Here is a 21224-nt window from a genome sequence, read left to right on the forward strand (position 1 = left end):
TGAAAAAATGCCAAAATGGTGAGGTTTTATCACTAAAATACGTTAATTTATTAATTATACAATGTAGTTTGCAGTGGACAACAGTATATTGTGTCAATCATCTGTGCTTTGATGAGAAGAACAGGACAGTTAAAAAATAAAACAAACAGAATCTATTTACATTGTAAAGCAGTTCATACCTCCTTGCCTGTTTTTACGCTTAATTTTTGAAGCTATCTTAACATCTGGGCATGGAAAATAATCAACGCTGCTGTAATTTAGTAGTTACCGGCCCGTATGTAAATTTCTTTGCACGTTTGTTTGATTACATACGGTAATTTAGTCACATGGTATAAAAGGCGGAGCTTATAAAATAACAATGGTCAGATTTTTTCCCCCCTCACTTGTGGTAGGATATGTTGTGATTGTTTCAGACCACTTTGCTAATATTTGGCAACTATTGTGAATAAACCATCAAAATTGGCACGTATATGTCATTTGTTGGCTGCCTATACTTCGAGAAGCATAACTAAATCGATAGAAATGTTTCAAAAGATACTCATAGTAAATATCACCAATATAGTCTCGTAAATTGCTAGAAATGTCGTAAGGCTTCTCGATTTCGGCGTCTAGAAAATTCAATGACCATATATGGACAACGCCAGAGTTCCAGATAGTGTAAGGTAACTGTTGTCATACGGTTTACTTGAAACAAGCCATGTTTCCTTTACACTGGAGAATGACGTAATATATGTGGTTTTGCGCTGAAGTTGAAACTTAAACGCATTACTTTACTTTGCTGCATCTTTTTTAATTTCGCTTTTTGATACAGTACGTTTGACCCTCCTGGCTCGCCGTAGAGAGAATAAACATTGTCACGCAGCTGTCCCTGTCGTGTTACGTTACTTGCATATCATATCGCACATGTAAGTTCTCCCCACGAAAGATAAGCCGAATAATTGTTTCTGTGACAGAACGCCATGGAGCCTCTTATAAAAATCAGTCCAGGTAAGTTCAACGAACGAACGGATCTCGACGCCATTACTGTCGTAATCATTTAGCAAATGCCACTCTCACAACAGGAGCAACAAAATGGGATATTCGTCAAAAAGTTTGGGACTACATCGAAGACAAGAATCTGGCTAACTTCCCCAGGCCTGTTCACAACAGAATCCCTAATTTCAAGGTAAGTTTTAACCAGTTGAAGAATCTGAGGCGGCCCATTGCTGTGATGGGATATACACAACGTGACCAGTGCATTAGATCGTCACAGCTAAAGCTAACGTTCCTAAACTACAGCATTTGTCCTATTTGTGTATTTACTGGCCAGGGTTCAATTCAAGCCTGCAACAGGCTTGCTGTCCTGCAGGAGTTCAAGTCCAGCCAGACAGTTAAAATAAACCCCGACAGACCCCAGCAGCAGGCCCGCATTATTACACTGGAAGTAAGTTGGAGCTAACTTAAAGCTACAATACACTTTTCTGTTTTCCAACCAGGGGGCTTTCACAGCCTGCGCCAAAGTCTCTGAGCTCCAAGTGTTTACCCAGACAGCTGAGGTGAAGGTGGATCCTGATAAACCTCTGGAGGGTGTCCGCCTCGCAGTGTTGCAGGTGCAAATACCAATAACCTGAAAGGACTGCCACAAGGCTACAGACATTTTTTTGAACCAGGTTGCATCTTGTTTGCCTCATGTAACAACCTCTAAAAATTGGTTTTAATTTCAAAATGTAATGAACAAGATATATATATATATATATATATATATATATATATATATATATATATATATATAGGTAGACTCCAGTTTAAAAGAAAAACCCTTCAATTTGCGAGTCAGAATAGTTATCTCGTTAGAATGTATCATAGTGTTGCAGATATTCCTCATGCTTCTTATCTTTGCAAGTGTAAAAAGAAGTTAACCACTGGATACAATTAGAATTTTACAAGTAAGTCTCTCTTTCAGAAATTGTAACAATTTGTTTACTTGTCTCAAAGTTGGCGCAAGGTAATAATGTTAGTTTCTTTCTCTCTCTTTTAACAGGCACACAAAACTTTATTGGTCCCAACCCCTCGTCTTCGTTCTGGCCTTTTTAACAAGATTGTTCCTCCCCAAGGAGCCAACAAAGAACAGCTGCGTATATGCTCTTCCTCTCAGGTTGAAGTCTCACATGTTATATATTCACTCATGATCCATATACTTTATCCTTGTAGCCAACATTTAAGTGTTACCACCTGCAGGGTGTGAAAGAGTTTAGCACGCCAATTGGCCTGGATGCCAAAGTCAAGGTGGACCTTGTGGTGGTTGGCTCTGTGGCCGTGTCGGAGAAAGGTGAGGACACCATGTAACAATTGTTTACTGACAAATGACACACCTGTTAATGGTCTTATCGGTTTGGAAATGTTTCAAGCTCGAGGTTAATGGTGTTCTGTGACTAATGAGTGAAAGAAGCCAAAATGAATCCTGTCAGAGAAAGTAGAAAGTTTGTCCCAAGTGATACACAGCACTGAACACATGGAATTGAAAGACTGACCCACACACAACTGAAACCATTTACCGTCACTGTATATTCCTCTGATTGCTTTCTGCTCCATGTTGTTTTAATTAACTATATTGTATGTTACGAATTGGGGAAATGAAAAGTAGAAATTTCTGGAAAACTCTTGGAGTTTTCGGTTTAGGGCTATCACATTGCATTTGTGACGTGCATTATAGCTCCACCTCTAGAGGTTTGAGGAAGACCAGACCTGGGAATTGGTGCTCATTCTGTGTAATCAGATCAATTCAGCTACTTGTGGCTTCTGCCCTCTTCTCACTGTGTATTCTTATGATCATTTTTTTCCCTGCGATCTCATATGGCTCTAAGTGTACAAAACCACATGGATTTCATTGAAGCGCAGGATTTTGCACAGGCCCTTGTGGGCTGCAATTTAATAAACGTTTTGTTATTATTATAAAATATAGTCCTGAACATATAGGTCATGTTATTAAAATTAGCTATTTTTTTCAGGTTCGCAGGATGCCAACCTTATGTAGAGTTGAGCTGGTTTGCAACATACGAGTATACATGACTAGGAATTACAACAATAAGCATACACCGTTGATATGCCATAGGTGGGAATGCTGAAGTGTTATACAACACAGCATCCACTTTGCTGCAGCAGCCCATTTCCTGTTGCCGTCATTCTCCTCTCAAATAGAATTTTGCTACTCCGTCATTTAGCTTAAAACTAGACTATTACATTAATTGACTGCATCCCAACTGTAAAAGAAACTTTAAATTAGTTCTGCCTCTTCCAGGTTACCGCATTGGAAAAGGTGAGGGCTATGCCGACTTGGAGTACGGAATGATGGCCTCAATGGGCGCTGTGGATGAGTCTACTGTTGTGGTCACTATCGTCCATGACTGTCAGGTTAGTTCTGTTTTCTTGTGTGTTTTATGTGCAATATATTCTATCAAAGTTTGTAATTCAGCCTTTCAGTGGTTTATTATAAAAGTAGCAAAGTAACTAAATAATATAGCATATTTTCCATAAGACACGCCTGATTATAAATCACAGTCTCAATTACAGTGTCTATTTCTGAACTTAACACATAGATAAGCCGTGCCGTATTATAAGGCGCATGCTAAACTGTCCGGGTGGAAACACCATCAACTTTAATAGTTCCGGGGTGTATTACTGTATGTACCGTACCAACCCCCTAGCACTACATGTTCTACAAAAACAAAGGCAACGAATGCAAAACAGTGACTCTAGCTGAACTTTATTTGATTATTTAACAATACACTTACCATATTTTTAATGAATCTTCTCCCACAACTCCATCAAAGTCCTCATCTTCTGCATCTGAATTGAACAGCTGGGCAATTTTGTCGGGTTCCCCTTCATCATTGTCTCAGTCAGTCTTGTTGTCATGTGGCTGTTCAGCAATGATGCCGACTTTTGCCAAAGCACGGACAACAGTTAGATCAGAAACCTTAGCCCAAGCATCAACAATCCATTCACATATGGAGGCATAACTTGCTTCATCCATCTCTCTCACACCGCTCGCAACATCATTTTGAACGCCATATTTACACCAATGTGCAGAGGTTGGAGTTTTGGAATTATGGCAAGCTCCGAATTAATATGCTTAATTTTAGTGGTTTTTCACAGTAGTGGAGAGATAGGTGCAATGTTGTTCTGAAGCCCCGGAGGCGTGGCGGACGTTAAGCGTACGTACTGTACGTATATTACGTCATGTCATCTGATTGGTTTATAGTTGCCAGCATACGTAATGTACATATCCCTGTGTCAGCGGGAAAAGTTGTAGATGTTGGAACTCAGTGCAAACATAAAGCACATCGGATTATAAGGAGCCTCGTCGAGTTTTGAGAAAATTAAAGGATCTTAAGTATGCCTTTTAGTGCAGAAAATACGGTGAATAAAATATTTGGAACAACTCTGAGAATGATGCAGCAATTCAACACCACCACAAACTGGAGATGTTCGATATTGGTGTATCAATGTCATTTTAATGGCAAATGGACATCCCTACTACAAACTATAACCAAAATATTTATAGTAATATGCAGGTGTATGTCTGTGTGTGTAAGCGAATATTCAGGGACTTCTCCTTTTTAAATTCAGTAACACTGTCATTACCGCTGTTCTCGCCAAAATCTTACTTGGTTTTCAAAATAACATCAGCAGTGAATGAAACCATCACTTACTGGTGTATTTGGTCCTTGTAGGTAGTGGACATTTCTGAGGAGATCATAGAAAGTCATGACCTGACTGTGGATTACATACTCACCCCAAGCAGAGTTATAAAGACCAATTGCCAGTCTCCAAAGCCACAAGGAATCATCTGGACTAAGGTAAAGTAAAATGTGTCTCTTTTGCTGACCCTATGTGATAATGAAGTAAAGCTAAACGAAAAAGCAGGGGACATCTGTTTCCGTTTTAGCCTAATTGTATTAAAAGGTATCCTTCGAGGATGAAACATTTACTTGTTGTTACAGGAATGCATGCAGTGTGCTAAAACAACACAGAACTAAGAGTTGCCTTGCCACTTGTTTAAATAGCACTGCCCTCTAGCGGATATATGGTATCTCTACAGTTTATCAACTAATGAAACAATGTGCCAAACACAGAAAAGTAACAGAATAATCACAAATGTTAAAATATATTATTAATTTTAAAAATATTTGGACACCTGACATTTACACCAACATGAACTCAAAATGGTTTGGAATGTCCTGCTTTGTGTATGGGACATGCTGGAAGAAGCATAGTATAAACCCTTTATATTTTGACTCAGGTGTGTCTCAATACGTTTATCTGTATTGTGTATGTGACTATGTAAATCACAATATCTAGATGTCAGCTTGCTTTTAAATCAGTGCCACAGTGTGTGTTATGTCTCCCATTAGACATGACAGTGACATTTGTCTTGAAAGTGCAAACAGTTGGTGCGCAAAGCTCTGGGCTCCTTAAGACACTTGTGTAAGTAAACAGGACCCGCTGACCTCACAGGCAGGAAGGCCATGTGCGATCATCAAAGCGTTGTCTTCCCGGACTGCTCGGACTCCACAGAGGCGGGGGTAGTCAGGGCGGGTTTGGAGTGTCGGGTCAAACGGGCCACTGTAAAAACAATGGCCTCATATATTCTTCTCTGGACCGATCATCATCAAAGGCTGCCGAACGCACTCCAAGACGCAACAAATCAAGACGGTGGTCTTATTTTTAACTGCTTAGGAAGTGAAATGTCCCACTGCTGTGCAGGAGCTTTATTCGTACTGTGGCATGATGAAGTAGCACCAATTCATTTTTCAGCCTTGCTGTTAACCCAGTGGTGAGCTACATTTTTTTTTTTAAATAGAAAATTGTGCAGTATGTATCACCATGACCATTTCAGTTTAACTGAGAATGCCTAGTTTTTTGTCCTCAGCTGGACACAGCAAAACTGGAGAAGATACCCATTCTGAAGAAACTCCTGGCCCTGGAGGAACAGGCAGGGAAAGACGTCATGCTTGGAGCAGAGCCTCCTGCAACTGAGCCTCCTTTGCCAAATGATCAACCCAAAAGGCAAAGCAGACGGAGGCCAAGGCAGAAAGCCCGGCAAGACACCCAGGAAGAGTCCAATGAGGAGAAAAGTGTGGAGCCAGGACAGAACACCAGACGACATCCACCTCGAGTGAGAAAAGAAAGCAGAGGAAGTGAGGGAGAGGGTGTCGAAAGGAGAAGGAGAAGGGGACGAGGAGGTGGGAATATGAAGGAGAAGAGTTCAGACGAGACTGGAGGTGAAGTTCTGACCCAAAGTAAGAGCCTTCCTGGTGTAACCACAGTGTTTCTTGGTGGGATCCCCACCGAGTTGCGCGTTAGCGAGCTGAAGACCGCCCTTAGAGAGAGACAGGCGGGGCCTCTCAGGCTCACCTGGCAGGGAGCTCAGCACCGGGCCTTCCTGGACTACAGCGACCAGCAGGCTGCCGAGAAGGCCTTCGAGGCTCTGCAGGGGCTCAGTCTGAACGGTTTCAGTCTGCAGGTCGAGATGGCCAAGAGTCAACGCCGCAGCAAGAGGCCCGGCCCATCCAATCGGAGACCAAAACCAGCGGCAGCCACCGCTGTGACAAGTGATGCAGAAGCAACCAAGTCAAAGAGTGCGGCCCCTGAAAAGACTGAGCAGTAAAAAAACAAATAACTGTGCACTGACCTTAAAATGCCTTATAACACATTGGTAACACTTTGGTTGGTTTCAATGTATCTGGGTTGATTACAGTAGAGCCAGATATTTATATTGAACAGCCTCTAAATAAAATATGCAACAACAGCATCTCTAAATGTGAATATTTTTTATTTTAGACTTATTTTCTACTGTAAACTGTTAATTATTTAAATAGTCATTATACCTTTTATAGACCACCAGGTGACCCTTATGCAGTACCAAGAACAATGCCGGTGATTGCCACTACAACAACGTCAAATAGCGCCGCCATGTGGCCAAATTTTACATATTTTTACATGTGTTGTCCCCTATTTTGCCTGTGGGTTAGGGGTTAGTATAAATTTTAAACATTTATACTGCATTATACCCGGTATTTTGTGCAAATGACAGCTTGTTTTTAGGCCATCCATCAACTTGTATTAGAATTTTGATGAATAATTATAATATTGACAATTATAATATATATAAAATATTATTCAGTGATGTTCAAGACATATATATATATATATATAGTTCAGCAAAAATGTCTTGAACATCACTGAATAATATTTTTCCAAACTTATGAATTGTAGTCATACTTTCAAAACTGCAGCCCTGAGTGCAAACAGAGCAGAGGTCAGTCTTACAGCAAGTATACACGCACGTCACATCTGCGCTTCATCACCCAGAAACACGCACCTCTGTGCCTCTCACGCCACCTCCATGTACTTGGACTGACTTTACCTGCTCGCAGTTCATGTATACCACACGCATGAGTCCAGTAAGTCATGTCAGTCTGCACCCAGCAGCCTCTTGCAGGCTTTTTATGGAGCTGGCGTGCAGGCCTGCAGGTCAGGAGCAGCTGTGGTTTGTCATCTTGCTCCCTCTGCCCTGCCTCACCTCAGCCAATGTCATCAGTGTGAATCCCAGATTCCACTGCTGCCCAGTGCCATGCATGAATGTGCTTATATAGGCTTGAGGTTTTGGCGGTCACATGCACTATGCAGTAAGAGATACAACTGTACAGTATGTGCTGGGTGCATACTAAAGTGACCATGAACATATACGATATTCGTATATTGTAGCACTGTTTTTCCTATACTGACAATGGCCATTATTTTTTTTTAAATCAAGTTATAACCAGAAAGAACTTTGAATGCACCCACTCTCAGTTATTATTTATGTTGTAAAATCAACACTCAGCACAAGCTTTGAATTTTAGCCCTATTAAACAACAGTGTTGTACGAATGTACGAGTTTATCATTACAATAATATTTCGTGTAAAATATGACAAATACGTCCCAGTGTGTTACAGTTCTGTTGTATAATCCACTACAGTTGCACTCAAAATGATTGAACCCCTATTGTAAACGGCACTGCTTTAGTTTGCAATTTAACAGGTCGACATCTTGCAAACTAGATTGATACATTTAAATCTTTTATTATTCAATGTATTCACATTATAGCATTATGTTTGTTTTTGATGATTGCATGCACTTACTGGTTCCCATTAGACTACAGGTGTACACCTAATGTTATATCATGCAGATATAATTATGCCTTTGCATAATTGAATTTCGTGTGTGGTTTTTAAAAGATATTTTAATTTTGTAATATTGAAATTAATTTCAAAAACAAATGAATCACCAGTTGTGCATCAATTAAGCTTTGTTTTTTATGGAATCGTTTGACACTACATTGACACAATATTGTCTGAGGTAATTTTCAGCCCTATCCAAGAAATTCTCCTTTTACTGCAGTGCACCTTTTTGCAAAATAAGCAAAAATATAATCTGATAAATTAGACTCAGTCAGATTGAGTTTTAATTTGTTCAAGTGTTTGACTGACAACATTTAAACATCTCCTTTTTGGGGGAATTTGGGCGTGAAAAGCCCAACAGATGTATTTTTTTTTATTTCTTACAAATTGTAATAAAGATGGCCCTCGCTAAATTCTCCAACAGTATAGAATAATACACAGTGCTGACATGAATGGTCTAACCTAACGACATAAACGGTGCTTACATTATATCCTCCATTTTCATTTTAAAACTAATTACAAGCCTTCTGACAAATATTGCCAATAAAGCATAACACCTCCTTGGCCAATTCGCCTGAAATTAAAAAAATGCAGGCTTTTAGAATAAATAGAAAGTTGCGCTTATAGGCTATTCAAAAAGTGCCTTAATCATTTGTATACAGTATAATGGACAAATAAATGAAATGTCCACAATTGTTAATGTCACTGGAAGTCCAAAAAAAGAGTGTAATATGCAAAAGTAAAGTAAAAACAGAAAATTAGACTTGTGCATTTTTACATGATGGAAGAAAAATAATAAACGCTGGACAAAAAGGTGTGAGTGGTAGTCATCCGCGCTGCAGGACTTAGTACCAAACATCAGCAGAGGTCTTCTACCCTGCTGCTCCTTGATGACGGCATGTAAAAGTTTGTATTATTATATATTATTATTATTATTATTGTTATCATCGTCACTGTTGCTCTTGTCGATGTGTGTGTGTGAGAGTGGTGGAAGACGAAAAAAAAGTAGTCCGCGCTCTTTTTGTGAGGCCTTCACGTCCCTCGGTGGTTCCTCTTCCTTCTCATTGCAGCTGAGCCGAACCCAGCTTGCCTACGGGCCACGCCGTATAGCATCACATGACGCACGGCTTGATGTCCTGGTAGGAGACCTGCTGATGGTGATGGTAATAGGAGCCGCTGCTTGGTGAATGCATGGCGGAGGACGTCATGGCGTTGAAGGAGAAGACGAACTCTTTCCGGTCACACATGCTGGGAGACTGGGAATGGTACCGAGGGATGCCTGCAGGTAAACAATGAGGGTGAGTTAACTCATATTTCGATCTATCGCCATGTATTTAAGAGCATGTGACACTGTGATAACTGTTATATAAAAAGCAAAATGATATATGTCATAATAATAAAGTTAGGTACCAAATGTTTTTGCTGTGAGACAATAAATACATTTTAACCAATATGAGATTAATTTACTATTTTCTAAATGCATGTCCCCTATGTTGGTCCAAAGCGTGCATGTATTTATTATGTGGTCAAAAAAATACAAGTTATACTAAATATCAAAATTCAATTACAGGCTTTAAAACAATTAACGTGTACTTGTTTTCGCTGTGAGACAATAAATGTTTTTTTAACCAATATGAAATGACGTTAGTATTCCATGAATGCATGTTTAGTTGGTTAAAAATGGAGCCTTCAAACGGCAAATCAAACACAATAATTTGGAGCTCTCTCAAGCTTCCATTTAATTTAAACCTGTATTTGAAATACTTTTATGTTCAGTTAAGTGTCCAATTTAATGGCGCATGTAACCAAGCACTCCTAACCGTTTTAAAAGTGAGTTCCTCCGTTCAAGGCCCATGCTGGGCATAAGGTCAGCCAACCACTTAATAATTATGTTGCAAGTCTTTGTTTGCTTTTTTCCACACCATCTGCTATAATGTCACCCCAGAGTGTTATTACGACTTAATGTTATTATCCAAGGAGCCTACCTTGTAAGTCTGTAGTCGTGTGGCTGTTCTGGTGCAGGTAAGGCTGCTCCAGTGTGTGTGTGGGCAGGCTGGGCTGCAGCGGGTTGGCTCCCGGGTTGCACGGAGAGAGAGGCTGTTGCTTGATGTAAGAAGCCCCGTTGTTCAGACTGGCCGAGGCCGGAGATGGAGCCCACGCCGAGGCCGGGCTGGAGTAGACCGGGTGCGGCTCCATCACACCACCGCTGGTGAGCAGAGGCGAGGCGGAGTTGTCGTGGTGGGGGTAATCTCCACCAGCGGTGGGCGCAGTGCAGCTCCCCATGTACGAGTGTCCGCTATTGGCCGACAAGTGCGTCATGGAATGGCCGGAGAGAGCCATGCTCTCCATGTTTCCCGCCAGGTGTCCGTTCATCATCCCGATCCCGCTGTCCAGAGACAAGCTATTAGGCGGACACGATAGCCCCCCTCCGCTGCCCTGGAAGTTGTATGAGTCTGGGATGTGGTTGAAGCCCAAGCCGTTCATCATGCTGTACATGGGTTTCAGCGCTTGGCACTTGCGCCTGAAGCCTCTGGGTCTCCTCCTAAAGGAGCCCTCCTCGAACATGAACTCACTCGCAGGGTCGATAGTCCAGTAGTGGCCCTTTCCCGGTCGACCAAGACCCTTGGGCAGCTTGATGAAACACTCGTTAAGGGATAAGTTGTGGCGCACTGAGTTTTTCCACCCCTGGTAGGAACCCCTGAAGAAGGGGAAGCGGCTCTGCAGGAACTGGTAGATTTCACTTAGGGTGAGTCGCTTGGTGGGAGAGCTCTGGATGGCCATGACTATGAGGGCGATGTAGGAGTAAGGAGGTTTCTCCGGTCGACGGATGCCTGCGTTTGTCTTTTTGGCTTTCGTGGTGGAGGAGGCGGTTTCCATCACCGCGGTCTGTCCGTGCGCCTTGTCCGGAGCAGACATGGGGCTGCTCTGGGCAGGAGTCTGCGCTTGTGGCTGCTGGATCTCTGCCGTCATGGGTTAGACCTTACTCACCTGGATACAAGAGCAAAAATGTGCGTCTTGCGCCTCCACGGCACCTTCTAGTCCAGACAAGGTCAACTCACTGGCATAAAGAGACAAAATAAGCGCGTTTGTGAAGTGCACAAGACCGGCGGGATCCTGACCAACTTTCTCTTCTATGTGATTCGCCTCGTTTAAAAGTTCTCCGGAGAGGGAGCAGAACAGGGGCCGCTTTCCACTTCACTTGCTGCGTGTTGTCCTGCTGAGTTTTTTACGTATCTGTTGCCATCAGCGCAATGGAAGCTGCATGCCTTTTTGGCCATCCTAAAAAAGTGGGACCCGCCCAGTTCCCCTCCTACTCCAATGGTGGGCTGTAAGCTTGCACATCTGGGTGCACTCACTTTTTCTTTGGATTTTTTTTTAAACTTTGCTTATTTGAAAAATATTCTATCTTCTATAGAGTTTTTAATAACCCGTATTGTCAATTGTGTTAGATGTTGGCATTGGTTTGTGCATTGGCTTAGAAATGATCTTACTATTTATTTGATAATAAAATATTATTGTAAAATATTATGTCTGTTTTTAAAGCTCAGTGCAAATCATGTTGGTGCATCACCATTAGGAAGGTGCCGTATAACATGATTTCATAACATATTTTATATACTTAATGTCTAAAGTATTTTTCCAAAGAGCATGCTCCTCATATTTAAAACCACCCTCCCAATTTCTGCACAAGATAAACAGGCGAGAGGGCAGGATGTTTACACAGCAAAATGTAAACATGTTCCCTCTTGAAATAAAGAAAAAAATCAACTAAAGCCCAATTCAATCAGCTAATAGTCAATCTCGTGAGATGTGCCCTCATACTGCAGAAGTAGGAGCTCTTTTTTGTGTGTGTGCACCGGAATATTGTTTGTATAAGTCATAATATTTATGCAGAGGACGCCTGAGGAGTGAAGTGGATTTGCTCTGCCGGATTCTGAGCTCACAACCTCGGGTGGAGACCATGCATCGACTGCTTGCAGACCTGCTGGGACCATCAGAATGAAGAAGTAAGTTATATTAACACCACTTCCATTTAGCTTTAGTTATACTCACCTCATGCATAGCTTAAATATATAACCAGGATATTTCTATTGACACTATTCTTCATTCGACCTTTGAGTGGAGTCACTTTTAATGCAGCAGTGCATGCAGTCCATGCTGATCAGTTTATATGCGAAATCTTGACAGTAATTTGCTTATTGTTCCCTGGAGAGCTCCATGGCAGCACTCTGCAACCTTTCTCCTGACGGTTAGCACCTCCAGTCTACTACTGTTCCTAATAAAGACCCACTCTTACACATAATTTTGACCTAGCACTCTTGTTATGGACATGTGTGCCTGTGCGTAAAATTTGGATGTGCGTAAAAGTTGCTCTCATTCTTGTGTGCTTGGCGTCACGTAACAAAACAAATTCCTCATACATATGGCTCTTTATTCGATTTTTACAATCCTCTCAGTCCAAAACACAAAAAATTCGATTGCCTTTTTTGTTCCAAGCGCGCCACTGCGTCATTTCCAAAATGTCATTATCAAGGTGAAGGTGACAGAGGTGCTCCTGTTAGCCTCCGAGCCCATGCATGGATAAATGAATGTTCATATTGTTTTAACCGCGGTGCCTGCGCGGACATTGGCCTAGATTTTGTCAAGGGTGGAAAAGAGAGGGAGGGGGCACACATTTATCAGAGAATGGGACCACCCAACGCGCACGAAGCGGGGGCATGCACGCTCCCGTTTCTCTGCATTTAATTACCGTTGATGACTTCATTCCATTAAGATTTCTCCACCAGCACCCCCAAACACACACGCTTAGCTTTTGTGTATTTGTGTCTTCCCCCCATGTAGAAGTCAACCAATGTTGTCTAATATACTTTGTATAAAGTCACACCATTTGCTACAGCTAAATTAACTCATTTACAAAGTTAATATCGCAGATTGTAATATTATTAAGTTATCATTTTGCCTGTAGGGTTTTCTGTTGTATTGCGCATAGTGTTTCCTCAGATGATATTACTGTTATTGTACTTTTATCTTTGTTAAGGCTGATTTTCTTATGCAAATCTTGTGCATCACAATCAAATGTTATGTTTTTAGTGACACCGTCCAATGGATCCAATGGATCTCCTTCAGTTGAACTCGATAATATGACTATTAGCCACATTATTTTTTGCCAAAAATATGCATTTAAACTAATTTTTATTTGTGCATAAATAGACAGCAAAGGAAAGAATAGCCTAATGGTGTCGCAAGGCAGATTGTGTTCGTCACTGAGCATTCATGCACTTTATTTTCTTTCCATGACGTCCCCATTATGAAATATTGGACAGCTCTGCATTCCCAGGAATGCTGGTCCACTTAGGTGGAGGTACACCGCAGAGTGCACAGTCCCGACAGGCCTTCCGGACCTTATTTACTGCAATGAACCCCATATAGTCCCCCGGTTGGAACACACTCAACGTGTCCACGACAATCTGAGCATCACTTTTCCCCCTTTACGAAAGCGTTTAGATTTACTTTTGATGTACATTATATAGCAATTTACTTTAAATTTACCTTTTGCCCTTTTGAGTAGCAAACATTGCCTATTTTGTTTATAATAATGGGGAGAAAACATGTTTCAGTCCTCAATGAGGCAACACAGGATTATCAAATACATAATAAATATACATGAAATAGTTTCAAATTATTAATACACTTGGTATCCTTGTTATAATGAACATAATCAATAGAAGCCTATACAAAAAAACTATTCTGCAGATGGATCTTTATTGCCGTAGCACAAACTCTACAATGAAATTCAGACGTAACCCTTTCACGTTAAAAAGGATAATACAAGATAATAAAATTAATATGATAAATATATTGGTGGAAAAGACAAAGCCAACAACTTTGAAACGTACTGCAAATATGCATGGAGCAGCGGAAATATATGAAAATGACACGGAGAAGCAAACAATCACTAAACTAAATAAAAATAAATAAACAGTAAAAGCAAAATTACATTGACTAAGCGTTATTCACAAAAAATATATAATATATTATAACCTGGGATTGTAGTAGATTGTATTTTCTTCAAAAGTACATTTATATATTAAATATGTTCATCAACAAAAATACACAACTTCATGAATGCTGCAATATTAAGTTTACCAATTCTTAATCCACCAAATATAAGCTATTTTGTTATTTTATCCACCTTAATTGAAAGCAGTGTGATGTGGCCTGTGGAGCCCTCGTCACTTTCCCTCCGCTGTAGGTGGCCGTGTATATTTTCCTTCAAGTGCTGTTTATGTGAACGAGAAAGGACGGGATTGCTCGCAGACCGCTGATTGCGCGCTTTGGGTCGCTATATGTGAATGTGAAAAGTATATTTGATGGCCTCTACCATGCAGCTGCATGCAGCATTTATTATAACGACTAAGCCTCGGTGCTCATCTTCTTTCGTTTATTGCCCACAGCGCGCCAGAAAGTAGTTCCTACGCAGAGGGCAATAAGCACTGTAAGAGGCCATGAAACCATATACGGTCACAGACTAGCATAACAATAGGGACACCAGACTGGGACTGTGATGCTCACATTTGATTGACACTATCAGAGTGGTATTCATTTTACTATATTTTTATTATTGTAGACACTGAAGGTAATCAAAACTAAATCAAATTATCATTTCGTTCAATTACTAAGCATAGTTTTTGATACAGTTGGATATTATTACATTATGCATGCATAAGTATAGCAGGAGCTCCTGGTTATTATTTAAGAGTTGAAATATATTTATGTTGTATTTTTCTCAGTCACAAACATGCCATGCATGTGTTTTATATGCTGTCATGCAAGCTGCTGACCTTGTGATAAAAAAGAAAAGCAACACCAAATGCCATAAGGGAAAATACAAAACATGATATTATATAAGTAAAAAATGTAAAATCTCCCTTTTCAGTAAGATTGGAGTTCAATTAATCACTGAGTTGTGTTTACACAGAATAAAATGTATTTGCACTATTGTTACATTAAAAAAAAATCTACATTATATAATCAGAAATATATATAAAGTGTTGTCATTGCTGACAAGAAAAATGTACAATTGAGTGATCTTCATGCTGTGTCATTTGTCATGCATGGATACAATGGAAAGAAAGCAACTCTTCAAAAAGTTCCAAATACCATAGTGTCCAGAAATAAGGTTAATTCACTTGCAGTAAAAATGGGACACAACCTACTCATTGCACAACAGCCCAACAGGCAAAAACTATGGAAAGATCCAAAGCATAAAGTAAGATGTTAGGAACACACAAACATGCCGTCATACCGTATCAAGGTTAGATAAATGCTGAAAGTAGAAGGACCGTTCAGTGTCTATTTATAATCCAACATATATCTAGTATTTTGTTAACTGTATTTTTATTATAATATATTTTTTTCTGTATGGAACAATACAAGTAAAACAAAATAAAAATCCAAAATTAATGAAGATACAGATTCAGATCTGGGAGGGGCTAGATAAAAACTGATGAGACTTATATTTTATAATTATTTTTGTGTGTATAATATTTAAATTCAAGGCAAAAATAAATAATTCATGAAAATGTGAAGGTTTTTAGGCACATACTTCATCTTTTGATGCTTCTTTAGATACGGTTTTGCAAAAAAAAAAGAAAATCTAATACATTACATTGAAATATGTGCACGTATGCATGATGTATGTGTGTATGTATATTGTATACACACACACACACACCACAGGAAACTGTATGTTATAATATAACCCATCTGTATGATAAGTTATATGATGCGTTTCTGCTTCTCTGTACACCTCAAGGACCCCAATTTAGAAATGTGGATCCTTGAAACCCAGACGTGTTCACATAAGGCCACATTAACATATAAACTACAATAAATACACAATATTTAAGACAACACAAGAATCAAAAAGCCCCATGTCATCATCTTGCTTCATTTCTTGTACTCTGACGTCTCTTGCAGGCATGCTGGCTCCGTCCCACAGCGGGTCTGTCCCACACACTGAGTGGGAGCCATTTAATGTTGCCCCACCCTGTGGCTCAGTCAGCACACCTCCCATGCAGGGCTGGTCCATCCCGGTGTGACTGATGCTGCTATTGAGCCATCAATAATAGGAGATGAGACAAAAACCGCAGTGTGGAGGACATGAGGAGACTCGGACCACCACAGCAGGTTAGTTTGTTGAAGCCGCCCTAATGGCAGCAGGATGGGGAGTGCAGTGCATGGCAACATAGACTCCAGCTTGGGTGTTTAGATGAAATATTCAGTGTTTACGTGTAGCCCTCCATTTTTTCTTAGCTCTAAAGGGGGATTTTCCTGTGGTAAGTTGATTCGGAAGAAGCAATTAAGAATTCCCAAACAGTCCACCACAATGGGAGATATCATTCTGTCAATATAAGTTGGATATTTTCAAATCTGCACCCAACTGAAGCCACATGCATACAAACCACACATATAACAACGTAGGGTGGATGTTGGGGGGCATCCTAGTTTGCTGTCATGGATCTTCTACCATGGAGAGCTTTGGTAGCATCCAACTTGATACTCTAGAACGTCCTCCTTGTCTGTGGGAAGGCATGGCCCAGGCAGCAGCGGTTGGAATCAGTCAGGAATGTTCTGGGATGGTAACTGGATTCAGTCGTAATGCCCCAGCTCTCCACAGCGGAGCATGAGGGTGGGAAAAAGGCCGAGAGCATTTCCTGAGTGGAGGGGGGTCCCAGCGAAGCATCACAGGCGTGGGCATTATGTGACAGCCACCCTGCCAGGCCTCAGCCTTCCATCCCACATGAAGAGTGGCGAGGACGGAAAGACGGCCTGGAGAGGCTGCAATTAAAACATGTGGCAGTTTTGTGTCCAGCGTGAACCTGTGAAGGGTGGAAAAAGGAAAAACATGAAGTTTAATGTAGTGGCATGCAGAGGTTGTAGTGGCAGAACGTCAGAGGTTTTGGCTACTCGTTGAAATGTGAGTCTACACGTCCTAAAAACTCCAAACGTCTACTGGAAGTCAAACAAAATCCTTTTCCTGGAGGCTCTGTTTGATTTTTGATTTGCTCAGATTTAGAATAAATTAAGGAACATAGAAATAAACTCTTCTAGTGTGAAACTGTTACCACAAAACCTTTACTAAGTGTACAGGAATGCATTTGCATGAAGTCTGGCTTGGTGACGGTTGCCCAATGAATGATGAAGACGTCCACTCTTACTTCTAATATGGCTTGAGAATACAATCCGGGAGCAACAGGTTTTACTGTATTTCAGGTTGTATGTCCAGTATGAATTACGGTGGTGGGGGCTTTTCCCCTTTATTAAATTCCCGAGTTTCCTTCTGCCATCAATGGTACCCTCATGTTGTGGTATCAACAATAAATGAAAAAAAAAGCTGAACACATATGCAGTCAATTGTATTTACAGTAGTGTAAAACTGCAAGACATCATACCCCCCCTGGATGAATAGGAGCCAATTATTAGGCACACCTCTCAGTATGATGTATTTGATACAGCTACTGCATAGGATCTTTCATAGGATTCTGTATTGTCTGTATGTAGTATGTTCCTATATTGGCGTGCGTGTGTGTTCGGTTGTCTAAAGCAGTCAACAACTAAGTGTGCCGTCAGAAATCGTCAGGTGTTATTCAATATTACTTTTTTAATTAACATGTATTAATAATTTTCTGCAAATATTATGTCATTGTCGCGTGTCATTGGTGTAAAGACTGGCAGAGCAATGTAATATTCGATTGATTGCCTCGTTCCTCTAATAGACTTAGTGATGCACGTGAGAGGTAGTGGTGACATTTTGTAACATTGTTGGTTAAATTAGTATGCGGATCAAAAGGATCTGCTGTGGCGAGTCCGTAATCAGGAAAAAGCTGAAAGAAGCAAATAACGTTGGTTATTGGTGTGCCGCAAAATTTTTCCAACATAACAAATGTGCCGTGGCTCAAAAAAGTTTGAAAAACACTGGTCTAAAGGAAGGTTGTCATCCTGGAAGGACTCTTCAACACTCATGCCGTAGATGTCAAAGCGCTTTTTATTTCCACCTGCTACCGGCCTATTTCCTGCTCTGCAACAATGGCACTGGGGAATCTGTAGAGTGCCAAGTGATTGATGTTGCACTGTATTTGGCCCTTATTCACATTGGGGTCTGACAGGAAGTGTCTGCCCCCCCCCAATAGGGTCTCACAAGCCATGTGAGCCTGAAGTGATCAGGCCTTACTAAAGACATCCTTTCTATTCTAAAGTGTCGTTCCTCTCCAAAGACAGGCTGGCAGCTGCACATAAACACACTTTTGGTGTCTTATAAATCAGTTGGAGAATGAATGAAGTTAATTGTCGCCACGCGATTGAACTTAGCCACATCCCCTCCTGCTCGCATCCAAGCATCACTCTTTTAACACGTCCCGAAAGATGAACAGACATACATCATAGCTACATTCTTTCCATGCAGCACAGCATTGAAGACAATCTATCACCCTTTTCTCTCTCGCTCTCTATTTCTAACCGTGTTTCTCTTTCTGCTTCCTCTAGACCCGAGTGGGCAGGCATGCGGCTTTGGCCACAGGAAGCTGTGAATTCTTTGGAGAATGGAAGATGTCTTACGAGCCCCCCACCCCCGCCCATTTGCTACCCCAGAATGACCCCTGACCCATCCGTATGTTTATATCAGAGCATGGAAGTGAGAAATAGTGATGAGTCACTCCGGCCGTGTGTTTACGCTCCAAAGTCACGCAAGGAAGGAAATCAGCCACGGTCTGCTACAAGTGGCGAGCAGGGAGAGAGAATAGCTGCGGCCCCCTCAGCGCCACAAAGGTGCACCTCTCCGTGGGCAGGATTTTAGGATTTCCTTTACCTGAGATCTGCTGCAAACACTACAGGACAATGTACATGGACATTGCACTAAACAATTTGCAATGGATTGACTATATGCAGTATTTGATTGTAGTGTTTGATTTTTACAGTGTAAGCATCAAAGGGATCCTGATAGGGATTAATAATGATTGAAAAAAACACCATCCGTTCCAGGGTCAAACTATCACCATCCTAAAACCTCTATTAACTCCACAGTTGCCATTTCTGAAAATAAAATTTCTGAAATAAAATGCTATCTCACAGCTTTAAGGCATACATTTGGGTGCCTACTTGTTGCCAGGCAGAATTACTGGGGCACAATCATTAGTGAGTAGCATATGGCTGCTGTCCAATGAAAAGCATTTTTTTTTTAAATCTGAAAATGCCCCTCGGCCATTTTTTTGAGTGACCATTTGATTATGAAGCTGTTGTTATCAAGAGAGAGCGTTACTCTACTTATGCTCTTTAAATAAACGTAACACCTCATTGCTTTCCACAGAGACACACACACACATACGCAGCCTCAATAAGAGCCCACAGCTTTTATTTTGGCAAGATTTCTCCTGGATTGTACCTCCTTGTCAAGGGCTTTGATTGATAGTTGTGTTTATCGCCGTATTATTAAGTAATCAGGGTGACCGCAGCAGGGCCTCAAGCTTCCACTTCAGTGCAAATTAAAGGTTAGCTTCATGTTTATTCTTGTGAATTTTCTTAAAGAGATATATATTTATATTTATAAAAGTGTTTTATATAGGAGTGTCCTGATTGCTGAAGCCGCTTGGGAACATTTAGTGGGATGCATCCTCATCACGTACATCCATGCAGGACATTCACAGACCTGCTTGAGTGTAAACATCCTGCCTTTCAAGACAATTGTACATTGCTGTAAAAATTGTGTTAAATGACCATGGAGGTATATGTGCCACTTTTTGAGCGTAAACAATAAGTACTCAGCAAAGGTGGGTGCTCACTTGGTTATATAGCCTGCAACTCGCTTACTTTTTGTACGGGCTGAGTAAACAAAGTCAGGGCGACGTGGACATGCTGCTGAGTGTGTCCTGATGGAGACGTGCAGCTCTGTGGCACCGACTGAGACACTGGCAACTCTCTTGTTTGATGAATGGCCGCTGGATCATAGGCCATGGATTTGGCTTATTTAAGAAGATTGTTCTCCAGACGCTTTGGTTTAGGTACCAATGAGGTGACAAATGTTCCATGATGTTGAAGCCGTGATATCAAGACAAATAATTTAATTCTATTATTGTAGTTATGATACCTTTTTGGAGTTTACCCGGGTGTGCTACTTTATATCTTATATCTTTAAATCCTGCTGCACTGAAAAACCTTTATTCATATTGGCTGTGTGTGGGAATTTTTGTTATACAAATTATGTTCTTTATAGTCATATTAAGAATTGTATCCAGACATGAATGCAATAATCCATACATGCAATACAGTAATTAAATGAACACTGATTACTGTTTGATACTGTCTAATAATTTAATATAATATGAACACATTTGAAATCTACAATTACTATTTCCTGACACGATTTGGAAAAAAAAATCCAAGTTCGAAATTCATATAAACAAGCAATGAATGAGGTTGCAAGATAACAAAATAATGTACAATTTACCAAATATATTATAGTTTATATAAGTTTAAAGTTTACCCTGATGGTTTTATGGTACATGCTGCTGTCTTTTGTTGTTCAATTCCCGGCCAGGGCCCAGACACCCAGCCACTGGAGATTTCCAGACTGGTCCCAGGCCTGGATAAATGGGAGGGTTGTGTTAGGAAGCATTCAGCGTAAAAACCAAACCAAACAAATCTTGCAATTGGCCTGCTGTGGTGACCCCTGAACTAGAAAAGCCAAAAGATGGAACAACATTTAAGTCTAAAGTTCAAGTAAAAAAAAAAAACTTGATATAAAGGATTTTTTCATGTTTCCGCTAAAACTCATGGGATAAAAATGAAAACACTCAAACTGTTGGTGGTCTTGTTGTTTATTTCAAATGCTTTCCCCAACCGTTTGTGTCAATGTGTGAATAATGAGTAAATCATTAATGACCACAAGCTTTTGCTGCCTAAAATTTATATTCAAATCCCTCCATTTTGACACGGCTCTATCCTGACATCCTATATAAGTGCAA

General features: G+C 40.7%; 2 protein-coding genes and 1 long non-coding RNA gene across 6 annotated transcripts; 2 read left to right on the forward strand and 1 right to left on the reverse strand.

Annotated features, from left to right (window-relative positions):
* Positions 1–364: 364 nt before the first annotated feature.
* mthfsd (methenyltetrahydrofolate synthetase domain containing) lies at positions 365–6793 on the forward strand. Of its 4 annotated transcripts, XM_058088740.2 has the most exons (9): positions 365–987; positions 1062–1165; positions 1310–1402; positions 1476–1589; positions 2021–2134; positions 2218–2308; positions 3278–3390; positions 4713–4838; positions 5912–6793. In XM_058088740.2, exons 1-9 carry the CDS (start codon positions 960–962, stop codon positions 6647–6649), a joined length of 1521 nt encoding a protein of 506 aa, XP_057944723.2. In that variant the 5' UTR covers positions 365–959; the 3' UTR covers positions 6650–6793. The 4 variants fall into 4 exon arrangements, with proteins under 4 accessions (XP_057944723.2, XP_057944725.2, XP_057944724.2 ...); XM_058088742.2 differs by lacking the exon at positions 1476–1589 and having other exon boundaries at positions 1310–1423; XM_058088741.2 differs by lacking the exon at positions 1310–1402 and having other exon boundaries at positions 366–987.
* A 1233-nt stretch (positions 6794–8026) lies between these two features.
* foxf1 (forkhead box F1) lies at positions 8027–11442 on the reverse strand. Its single transcript, XM_058089715.2, has 2 exons — positions 10191–11442; positions 8027–9484 (listed from the first exon to the last, which is right to left on the reverse strand). The coding sequence occupies exons 1-2, from the start codon at positions 11173–11175 to the stop codon at positions 9318–9320; spliced, it is 1152 nt and encodes a 383-aa protein (XP_057945698.1). The 5' UTR covers positions 11176–11442; the 3' UTR covers positions 8027–9317.
* A 563-nt stretch (positions 11443–12005) lies between these two features.
* On the forward strand, positions 12006–20494 carry LOC131139810 (uncharacterized). The gene is made up of 3 exons (XR_009132301.2): positions 12006–12212; positions 16186–16395; positions 18751–20494. It is a non-coding gene; the product is annotated as an uncharacterized LOC131139810 (long non-coding RNA).
* The last annotated feature ends 730 nt before the right edge of the window (positions 20495–21224 follow it).

This window comes from Doryrhamphus excisus, linkage group LG13 (assembly GCF_037039965.1).
Source record: "Doryrhamphus excisus strain RoL-2023G ecotype Guam linkage group LG13, RoL_Dexc_Guam_v1.1, whole genome shotgun sequence".
NCBI classification, from domain to species: domain Eukaryota; kingdom Metazoa; phylum Chordata; class Actinopteri; order Syngnathiformes; family Syngnathidae; genus Doryrhamphus; species Doryrhamphus excisus.